Genomic DNA, 12,068 nt, shown 5'->3' on the forward strand with positions numbered 1-12,068 from the left:
AACAGGTCTTGATGGAGAAGAACCAAACCCACCTGTAACAGCATTACTATCCTGCAGGCAGAACAGCAGCACACACAGGGAACAGAGCACTCGAATCTTCCGCTTTCTTTCCCAGGGAATCCAATTCAACGTCCCAGACATCTTCCATACACTACCCCTGTCAGAGAGAGAGAGAAAAAAAAAAGAGGAAAATGAGGTTAGCTTAACTTTAAATTGTGCATTTTGTAAATATAAATGTGAGCTAGCATATACACAACCTGTAACCACACATCCAATTTAAAGTAGAAACACACTATTTACTGCAAAGTTCTTGCTTTTAAAAAGAAGCATGTAGAGTAAATGAAGAATTATTCAATATGTCAGAAAGTTTGACATCACTAAGTTTTCTTTTTTTTTTTGCTTATTGTTCTTTTGTTTAGCTAGGATGCATTCAAATGATCAGAAGTGACAGTAAATGTTACCAGATACTTTTACAGATAATTTCAAATAAATGCAGCTTTTTTATATGCCATGCAACTAATTCAGAAAAAAAAATGCATTGATCAATGCAAAAACATCAAGCAGCACATTTTCAACAATGATAATAATACATGTTTATTGAGTGTGCGTGAATAAATAGTTTGTTTTGATCACGTAAATGCAGACTTGATGAGAATAAAAGAAAACTTTCAAAAGCAAAAGAACCAATCTTTTATATATCAAAATATATTTGAATTAAATACAAAGGATTTCATTGTATCTAACTAACTGAATCAGTGAATTTAAGTTAAAATCAGTTAAGATTGTTGTAAAAACAAACAGACTAAATTTTTCCTCTATGAATGTAAAAACAACTACTTTTGAGTGTAAAGTACAGGAAAAATTTTTAGTAAGGTCTCAAAAATTTATATGAATATCACTACAAAGTTGGCATGGGATGATAACCGGTTTCAAGGTTTACTGCGGTTTGGAAAAGCCAAGGCTTTAAAACGGATACATTTTTTTTGTTATACTGTTCCTATGGTATAGCTATGTTTTTTTTTTTTAATTTTAGGAACAAATCACTTAAGCCACCTTTCCTCTGCAAACGAAATTCAGACACGACTGTCGGAATGCGCCCCCTTGTGGCAGTCGCACAGAATTTTCAGTTTTTTCATGCACCATGGGAGAGAACCTGTTCTCACAGTGTCGGAAATAAAGGAGTGCAAAAGCATAGAGTCTGTATTCTCTATGCATTCACCATGGTTGAATGAATAAATGCAAAAAACTCATAGACCACTAAACATTTTGGAGGGAATGTGGAGACATTAAAAATAATATTTATAGATATATAATAGAAATGTTGCTTTTTTTATGTGGACTTTTCTGATTAAAAATAACGAAACAAATACTATTTCTCATCTCGCGTGCACGGACATTCTTGGACAACCCTGGAATACATCACATCCGGTGGGTCACGGTCTAGTCGCAGGAGTTCAAATATTTCATCGTATCCGCATCTCAAATCGGACCAAACGTTTAAAAAGATTTTAGAACAGTAATCACAATACCGTGAAACCGTGATATTTTTTTCCAAGTTATCAATCATACTTCAGAGTCCTTAACCTGCCCATGCCTACTACAGAGCAAGAGATCATGAACTTCAATGTAACAACTGTTCTAAACTTTTTTAATTTAAAACTCACAAGTAGTGTCCCCTTTTCAAGATCCTCTTTAAGACTCAAAAATGGCTTTCTGCTACTCCTGAAACAATCATCCCTTACATGTTCACAAAGCACATGCTGAAACACACATCCGCTTGAACCCCCATCCAGCGGGTCGAGCTGTTGAGACGGGTGCCCGGATAAGACGAGGGGGAAATCTGAGTCCCCTCACTCAGGTGTAACTGATACAGGCGGCTTTAAAAGCAAAAAACTTGCACAAAGAACAATGGGGTGGGGGGTGATATCATTTGTATTTTCTGGAAATACTGAGTAGCGTAATGTGATCCCGGCAAAGTCACAAGCGGGGGAGAACAGAGTGAGAGCAGAGAGAGAAAAAGAGTAATGGTTAGTGTATTAACAGTTAATGCAGGAAAGGGAGCGTTTCTCTCCCTCGACTCTCACTGCCAAGTTTCCCGAATTCTTTCCTGTCAGGTTAAACTAACAACTTCCCGTCAGGAGGAGGAGGGTGGTCCATTGCTCCCAGACTGCAAATCTCTCTCTCTCTCTCTCTCCCTCTCACACACACACACACACACACACACAAACACACGCAACTCTACTCCCATCAATTGTAAGTAATGATTAATGAAGCCTCACAGAAAGATTGAGCGCTCAAACATGGGAGGAACCGCACAGCGCAACTCTCAGGGAAAAAAATGGAAAAACTCTGCAAAAATAAATGAAGTCTGAGTCTTGGGACATTCTGAGTTGTTTTTCTGGAGCTGGTAGGTACATAGCCATTAGCTATTAGCCAAACTCTGCTGACGGAACAGAATGTGTGCCATTTACAGACTTTGGGGTTAGCCCTAAATAAATGTTTTTCCATTTCCAGCACCAGAAATAAACAAGTCATGCTGTCTGCGTAACGCTGCAGAGAGAGATGTTATTTACTGGGACTGATTTGGAAATGCTGGACTCATCATTTTAATTAGCTTATGTGCTAAAGCGCTGATGGATTTTGTTGACTGCTACAACATTAGCTTGTTTGTTTCTCGTCTCTGAAGTGGAAACGGCGTGACGCTGGTTCCAGGCACATAGGCGAACCTCTCTGTGTAGCTAAGATCATCCTGACCTAAGCAAACACTCAACTTGACGAGCTAGCCAACAACAACTAGCTTCTACCACATTAAGAGAACACTTAGTCAAGTTTGAATGTTTAGTTAAAAGCTCTGTGATTCATCAGCTTTAATCAGGTCAATGATTGGCTCGAGTCATTGGTCTTTTTACTTCTAAAATGAATGATTTACTACCATATTACAACAGCTGACACTGCTATTAATACTATAACTACATCCATTACTACAACTACTACAGGCAAAGAGGATTGTTTTCAGATGCGTTTTGACTACAACCATCACTCAATCAATGAAAACAAAAATGGAAATAAATCTTTCCGAAAACTTCCAATGGATCCTAGCAAAATCATTGGTAGCCGGACTAAGGGGGGCCAAGTCGGAGCACTCACTCTGGTCCCCCGGGCTCTGCGCTGGTTGGGGAAATTCAAAATTGAACCAAATCAAATCATTACAATTGGCTTAAAATTCGGGACATTGCAACCTGTAGAACCTGGGAACTTAAAAAAATAAATAAATACAAAATCATGGGTAGCACTGCTGCTTTGTTGCTGCTATACCTAAAAGCATTGTTAGCCTAATATGGTCAACAAGTGAATAAAAAAAGACATTTAAAATTAATATTAATCGTATATGAACTGTAGCTCTCGACCTGTGGTAATAAACATAGCTTCATGCTAATAAGGCATAGGAATAAGATGTAAATAGCAACTATTGTACTATGGTAGTGAAGTTTTATACTTACGAATATCTTTAAATATGTACCTTTATATCTGAATCGAGGTCCTTACTCCCTCAACTCGAGCTACTGTCATGTCCCAGCAGGCACACAACATCATAAGACATTAATATTAGGTTAGATTTAGGTCATGACATCAGGTGACCAAAATACAGTGTCTAGCCAGCGTCTAAGGACAACATCATTTTGACGTCCAATAACGACATCAAATTACGTTGATATTTGTTTGATTTTAGGTTGTGGAAAGTGACCAAAATCCAACGTCTGATAGATGTCATAGTGTTAACATCCTTACAACGTCAAGGTGCAACATTATTAGATGTTGATATTTGGTTGATTTTAGGCTAAATGTTGGACATTGACGTCAGCCTGACATTGGATTCTGAAGACAACCCAATTTTAATTTTCAAACAAAATCCAATGACCCCGCGACGTTGGGGTGCATGGGGATACAATGTCATTATGACATCCTGTGCCTGCAGGAGTATGTACTTCTAAAAGAAAAAAAAACTTATGTGCAGCACTGCCAAAGGTGTTGGTGCCACCATCTGTAGAAGTTAGTACCACTGATCTCAAAATTTATTGTGGAGCCCTGGTTCTACCTAATAGGGTTTGAGTAACGGTTGTGTAAAATATGAAATCTAAGTTTCTTCAACAGTGCAGCAAGTTACTTTGCCGTTATGTGGAAAGAACCATTAGTTCAGAACTTAAGAACAGATTATTCATTGACAACAATTAACTTAACTGGCACAGAAAAACTACTTTATAAATGTTTCAACAATTTTGGAGCTTATAAAGAACTTAATATTTAATTAATATATTCTTCTCTTTAAATGATTGATGTTTTCAAAGTTGCTCAAACAATCAAAAAATAAGGGAGTAAGTCCATTTTAATTTATGAATTAATTTGATGAATGAATTAATTTTATTTTGTAAACTGTATGAATCATTGAGCAAATAAAATATTGAAAATACTCTTAACTTGCAAAACTCTAGACTACTTTCAGACTCTTCAGCAAAGTCATTACACTGTATTAGCAACATATTCTTAAATAATTTTAGCTAAATGTTAGTCAAGTAGACAGCTTTCCCACAACCTCACATTTTATAGCAGTCAACAAAAGTACATTTGAAAAAAAGTAAATCAATTTACAAACTGCTAATGTTTGCAAGACACAAAAACACATGTAAACTGATTCAACTAGACAACAGAGATTGTTAACCAACCTAAGGCTCTTGCTCTAAATTGTGACTAGATGTTAGCGTCAGAAAAAAAATACCGCATCTACACAGACTTGTGCGCTTGCTGCACCCAACAAAGCTGTGCTGTCAACATGAACAGGACAGCTGCCCAATAGGTTTGGAAAGGCGGCAATAGTCTCTCCCTGGCTGTCAAAGCACCTGTCTCAGGCGTCAGAAGTTATCCCCTTGAACACACACGCTTTATTCAGACACATATGCGCAATCCAGCTCATGTCATCGGCTCTGAGGCAAACACTTCACATTCATATCAAGTCACAACTACAATGGAAAATCATTCACAGCACTGCCATTTCTTTTTCTACTTCTTTACCAAAGACACAGCGGGAGACAAACGATACTGTAAAACCAAAAACACGCTGAGCTAGAAGTACGTGACCTTTTTAGAGAGTCGAGATCGTATTGATCTGAGCATCTGGATAAGAGCTGTACAAAGGCATGTGCGTTTATAAGTGAAAGGGAGACAAAAAGCATAATACTGAAGTGACTTCATAATGCCTCTTTGTTACTAAATGGAGTCCTTTCTTCTAGGGCCACTCTGGTCACCATTGTCCTCCAGCCTGTGTGAAATTCATTTTGACAACCCTACTAATTGGATAAAACCGCTCTCGGCCGCCCGTTGGCCTCCCTCGTACCATCCACATTCCATCTGCTTTTCCGCACAGAGGGAGGAGAAGAGTAACGGGGAGGAGGTGGGGTTTAGCTCCTTCTGAATATTTATCACCCCGCTCCCCTCATCCTATTTATGTCCTTCAGACCCCCCCGACCCATCCTCGATTCTCCAAACATCACAATACCCCCCCTTTAGATAAACACATGCGGTGTCAAGTGTGAGGAGTGCTGGGTTCAACTGCCTGCGCGGGCCCATGGCCCACAATGCCGCAGCACATATCTGCCATGCGGGAGGCCCGTTGCTCCGGGCGACGGTAACAGGCAGAACGCACCTTAATAGAGTGGAGAGTCATTGTAAAGCAGTGAGCCGGCGCACAGACAATAACCCCACGGCCCCCTGTGAAAGGAGAGACGTTTTTCAGAAGGGCCAGAGGAAGAGCTGATGGGGGCCGCTCAATGGACAAGTGAGGGCTGCAGTTTTGGGATGGGGAGGGAGTTGGATGGCCAAAAGGGGTTAGTGGATGTGGGGGAGGGTGGAGAGGGATCTAAGCTTTGGGGATCCAAATTAGAGAGTGGATGTCAACTGGTGATTGACCGAAGGGGAAGGGGGGGATTGAGATTGTGGATGGTTGAAGATGGTTGCTGGCCATTTGGCCCAAAATAGAAAGATAGAGCCAGGGGGAGAGTATCTCAGTGTTTTAGCTAGTCTCCATTTTGTTTGTGAATAGTGGTGCAAGAGATCACAAATGTCACCGTTTTGATCTCATTACAGTTGTTGAGTCATGGATTGCACCATTTTTGGATTGAAAAAAAGAAATAGCCAAAATGTATTTGCTTTTCATTTATTACAAGAACAGTACAGCAAGAAACATTTGGTTTTTAACAAAAAACTACTTACAAATTATGAATTAATTCAAGGAATAACCAGCAGAATATTCATTCATTTTCTTTTCGGCTTAAGGCTAATTTATACTTCTGCGTCAAGCGCACGTGTATGCTATGGCGCAGCCTGCGTAGAAATATAGCCCTCGCCGTGGCCACTGCTGATGTGCACCTCTCAAAAAATGTAACTACACATTGCAATGACGCATAGCGCAAGCTCTGTGATTGGTTGGCTTGAAAGCGCTGACGAGTGTATACGGGACCAAGAGTGTCCATTGGAGCGACTGTTTACAAGAAGATCTGAATGGAGACTGTGGCTTTGTGTGTACCTTATGGTTAAAGTAGTTGCATGTCCGCAGGTTCTTGCCTCAAAATGAGCAAGTTTAAACCACTTGTACATTAAGAAACCCGACACAGAGGAACATAAACACCTCACTGCCAACTAGCGTTTCGGTAGTGTTATTGCAGAGCAACAGAAACAGCGCGCAGAAGTATGATTGCACAGCTCCGTGCGTTGCATGTTCTGTGGGTCAACCAAGCCTTAGTTGCTTTATTAATCTGGGGTCGCCACAGCGGAATGAAATGCCAACTTATCCAGCATATGTTTTAGACAGCGGATGCCCTTCCTGCCTGCTGCAACCCATCATTGGGAAAACCAGCAGAATAAATAAAAAATAAAATAAAATGCAACATTCAACACTCAGTTGTTGAAGTGAAACAAGAGAAAAAGAACCATTGCTAATGTTGTTGATTATGCTAAATGTAAAATATTGTAAATATATGTAAACGTATAATCTTGTAAACAAAATAAGATCAACAAATAATTATATTCATAATTTAATATAATTCTCAATGGATGATTCATTAACCCACTCATAAAAACTTTGTTTCATTGCTAGATGAATCATTTTTGAAGAAATATTCAGCATTTTTGATGGTTGGTTGTCACCACATATTGGCATAACTATATAATTGCTACAACCTTCATTTGGAGCATCAATTAGCTTTAAACTGTGATTTAAATATTTTAAATTTAGTAACTATCATAAAACAACAGTGTTTATATCTGAACTATAAACTGTTATCCCAGTACTTGTAACCATTCAATTGGATTTATAATGCTGGATGAAGACTAAAGATTCAGTCAAATGCAGAGTTGAACATTCGGAGATCATTGAAGGATTAATAAACATACAAATCATGGACATTTTTAATTAAGATTAAGTGGGTTATGATGGGTGACATGACGTTGTATTCATTTATACTGATACATTTTTAAACACGGGTTACATGTGCATTATATAATACCATTTTATGCGTGCATTTCGATTCAAAAATTTCAGTCATTCTCGCAGTGTGAACGGCAGTAGGCATTTTACAGTTGTATCTATCTGCCAGGACATGCACTGGCGGGATGAGCAAAATTACACAGTGAAGAAAAAATAAAAGATTGCACAGAAGCCTTATAAGCACACACAATATTGCATTTATAGCACTGTATAGATGTAGTAGCCTGTTCATCCTCATTGTCAAACAAACAACTAAAACTAGTTGTTCACCTGAGACACAGAACACGAGTAAGAAGATCATGGTAAGTTGATCATCACACCAAAATTTTCACGAATACTCTAAAATGAAAGTAAGTAATAGAGCGTGTTTACAGTTTACTGACTTTCGATTTAGATTTTTAATGTACATGACATAAAGTTGAACAAAAGTCTATTACAGCAATCAGCATATCACTAAAAAGTAAATAACTGTGACACGACACATTACATTTCAGCATTATGCTTAGAAACCTGCAATTTAAAGTGTACGCTTTGGGTTTATTCACACCTACTGTATTTTAATCAGGAAAATTTTACTATAATTAAACAGCAGTGATGAAAAAGCAATGTGAGATGCTGAACTTACTGTGTTAAGTATAAACATTTCATTTAGAATACCCCAGCATTCTGAGTTACTTGGTGTTGATTTGATTTCTCTTGGAGAGGCTATGATTTGCATCAAGGAATTAAATCCTGCATGGAATGTGAGATTCCTAATGTTTAAAACACTCCTCTGTTTTTTACTCAAACACCAAAATCTGTTGTGCTACACCAATGCATGCGAACCTCGCAGTAGTACATACATAGCACGCATTGAATTTGTAAACATGCAGCATTTTGACTGCTTACTGAAAATGAGTCGCATATTTGATATTATGATTTGGCAAATCATTTAATCAACATATACAATATACACCCCACAATGGATGTCCAGCGTTCTCCAGCCTCCGGGGCCTAGACTGCAGCTCTGCACAAGAAGTTTGGCCAGAGGAGAAATGGTCATTCCCAACTGAGCCTGGTTTCTCTCAAGGTTTTTTCCCTTCTCTTTCGTCAATTGGTGAAGTTTGTTACTCGCCACTGTCGCCACTGGCTTGCTTGATTTGGGACTTGTGGAGCTGCAAATCGATCCAGTTACTATCACCATTTATGTGAAGCTGCTTTGACACAATTTACATTGTAAAAGCGCTATACAAATAAAGCTGAATTGAACTGAATTGATAGATTGCTCTAAAGCAGTGCTTCTCAAACTTTTTTCACCAAGTACCACCTCAGAAATAAATTGTCTCTCCAAGTACCACCAGAAGTACCACCTAGTTTTGAATGAAGTAGCGTAGTTGGCCAAATTAAGCAGCTACAGCACTGCACAGTTCGAAAACGAGTCATATTCATAGAATTTTTGATCAATTTTGAAATGTATGTTGCATGTATATATGACATATTCATAAAACTTTTTGAAATCTAAACATAAGCTTGTATGTAGATTGGTAGGGAACCCGTTTTTCTCAGAGGATATCAAGCTGACAAAACATTGCTTCACTCTGATACAAGTTTTATTTATGGAGAAATTAAAAAGCACTGTAGTGTTTGGGTGTTCTGTGTTTGTCTGAGATAACTAGCCTAACGAAATTACATTCTATAAAAAATATGAGGCTGATCAGTCGGTTCTTGTCACGTGACTCGCGGTGCGGCATTCTGAAAAGTTACAATGTTTTCAACCGTGTATGCCTGGAATACGCAAGTGCGTTGTGCTGCAGTTCTTACTCATTTTGCTAGACTGTAGGTTAAATTTTGGCACTAAATTGACCTACAGTAGACGTAACAAGAGAATACGGTCATTTTTCAAAATATTTTTTTCCCAAAATTAATGATTGTTCAGACTCGGAACGGAAATAATTAATGTTTTTTTGTGCGGCCAGGTACTAATTGATCTATAGACTGGTGCCGGTCTGTGGCCTGAGGGTTAGGGACCACTACTTTAGCGTGTATCATCTCTGCAAGCACCACACACCTCTTTCTCTAGTTCTGCGCCAATTGGATTGATTTTTAGCAGCTGATGACGCACTAAAGTAAACATTTTAAGCACATCACTTTGATCGTAGGCGTTAAAGAACAGCCAATGCCAATCACATCGGCGTTATCGTATGCATCAAATGATTAAAATTGTGTTCATTTTTTCTTTCATTACTCAGTGATTGCTCCGCGTACCACTAGAAGTAAGCCTGCGTACCACTAGTGGTACACGTACCACAGTTTGAAAACCACTGCTAAAGTGTTTGGACTAAAGTGTTTGGACTTTCAACAGCAAAAATAAAACCACACTGAACTGAACTAAACTGAATTTCATCTCTGAAAACTGGACTGACACAGTTTTAATTGTCTAAAAATGTTGATGTTAAGCTGCTTTGACACAATCCACAATGTAAAAGTGCTATAGAAACAAACATGGATTGAATCGAATTGACACCATATAATGCACACCCAAATCATAATTTCACCCAAACCATACAAATATAATGGTTTGGTGCTCAAATAATCTTTCTAATTATCCATCCATATTTTGTGGAAACCATGACTGGTGAATTGAATAACACTTTTAAATTTATTTCACTTCAACCTAAATCCTGAATCACTTCAACCACTTCACAGCGATGAATCAAACTAGAATAATGTTTAAATCTGGGACCCAATTAACTTAACATTAAACAACTTTAAACTTTTAAAGTAATCTAATAATAATACAGTCTTTAAACACTTATTTACCCAGTATCAAATTTCAACCATCAAAATAATCATGAATATTCAATATAGGGTCCAGCCAAATCTATGGGCATTCACCTGCTGCCACAGCCATGACTTCACCTTCAGGGCTCTTCACCATCTCTTAATCTTCTGGAACGTTCTCATGGATCTCAGAACAGATTAGCAGGTGTAAGCAAAGTAGAATCGTTTCCAGTGCCGCTTAGACTCCCACAATTCACCACACAGACATCAGTCGTTCCCATGCCGGAAAATTAGACATCAAAAGGACCACTAACAAGGCCAATACCCCTGCCATCATCGTACCCTTCAGTGTATTAATGAGCGACATCCACCGCTGCCCAAAAAAAAATACAATAATGAGACCCACTCAATGGATTAACGAGCAAAAGATGGAGCCAAGTCCAAGGGGCTCTGATCAATTAAGCACTCTGATATTTGCATAATTCATATAACAAGGCTGCATTAACTACACACGCTAATTATTGAGCTTGGGCACTTTGAGGAGAATGGTCACATGACTGCATACCTCAGTTCGGTCAGACGATGGGAACTGTCAGTTAGGATTAGACTGACTCTGTTTTCATGCTGTTCCCCACCAAGGCAGGTATTATAAGAGGTTCAGTTCACCAAAAATCCATTACAAGACTGCCTTGGTGATGCTTATTAGTAAAATATTGTCAAGTCAAGCAATCAGTAAACCGGTTCAATGAGCTTAGATCACCTCACTCACAGCTTACATATGGAAAAAAAGAGGCACTGGCTCAAAAAAGGAATTCACAAGATGATGATTGTGCATCAGAACACAAGCCATGAAGACATATTAGAAAAAATAAAAGATCTAACAACTCCAAAAGAATGGAATATGTAAAGGATGTGTTAGTCTTTAGTTCTCTAAGAGAGCGATCAAAGGCATTAACATTTTCGCAAGGGTCTAATATGACTGAGTGAGTTCACACTTGACAGATTTGGTTTGAATAAAACACAATCTGGTTCTACTCTGTTTAGTGTAGTTAATCTGAATAAGTGTGAACGCTGTCATCTGCACATAAGGGCACAACAAATAAGTGGACCAACACTGCTAAAAAGATAGGTCTCGATCCATTTTCAAACAAGCTTGGGTGGGGTTCAACTGAAATATGAATGCAGAACAGACCAAATAAACAAATCAAAAATAGGATATGATGTCACATTATGTGACCATGAAAAAGGGCTCAAGCATACTTGGTTTGTTTTCTCATAGTCGTGATGTTGTCCATTAACCTTGAATACAGGCATTAAAGACAAATTTCTGTGTATGTGATTAACATTTACACATTTTATAAGCTCTTTATTGGCTCTCAACAGATAAAATGACTTCCCACTTATACAAATACAGGTATCTTTGTTCCAGCATAAATTTCAGTAAGTTCTATCGCAAAATACATAATTTTTGTTCATTTTTTAATTGTTGTATCTTTAGGTGAGGTCTTAAAATCACAAAGTGAGCTAAGTGAATCAGAACTTAACACAACACAGCCTAAATACTGACTTTCAGAACATACAGCTCAAATACTACATATTCAAATATCTAATATGTATTCTTAAAAGGAGCTTTTATAGGCACTAATGGTTCCTTGCACAACCTTAAACGATCATTGAACCTTTTCATTCCCAAAAAGTTCTTTACAGTTTTAAACTGTCCTCCACAATAAAAAAAGAAACATTTGGAACATTTATTTTTAAAGTGTAATTA

General features: G+C 38.1%; 2 protein-coding genes across 10 annotated transcripts in view; both read right to left on the reverse strand.

The window, feature by feature from the left end:
* The window catches only part of vipr1b (vasoactive intestinal peptide receptor 1b), a 738,286-nt gene that overhangs the window by 508,034 nt on the left and 218,184 nt on the right, over positions 1-12,068 (reverse strand). The window lies entirely within an intron of this gene.
* boc (BOC cell adhesion associated, oncogene regulated) overlaps positions 1-12,068 on the reverse strand; it is a 95,747-nt gene that overhangs the window by 32,621 nt on the left and 51,058 nt on the right. For all 5 annotated transcript variants that reach the window (XR_015524310.1, XR_015524311.1, XM_087308190.1 and 2 more), the window contains 1 exon segment: positions 33-157. Coding sequence is in view for 3 of the 5 variants with exons in the window: in XM_087308190.1 (XP_087164316.1) it covers positions 33-141 (109 nt within the window). In the remaining 2 variants the exon portion in view is untranslated.

This window comes from Danio rerio, chromosome 24 (assembly GCF_052040795.2).
Source record: "Danio rerio strain M-AB ecotype USA chromosome 24, GRCz13ab, whole genome shotgun sequence".
NCBI lineage: Eukaryota > Metazoa > Chordata > Actinopteri > Cypriniformes > Danionidae > Danio > Danio rerio.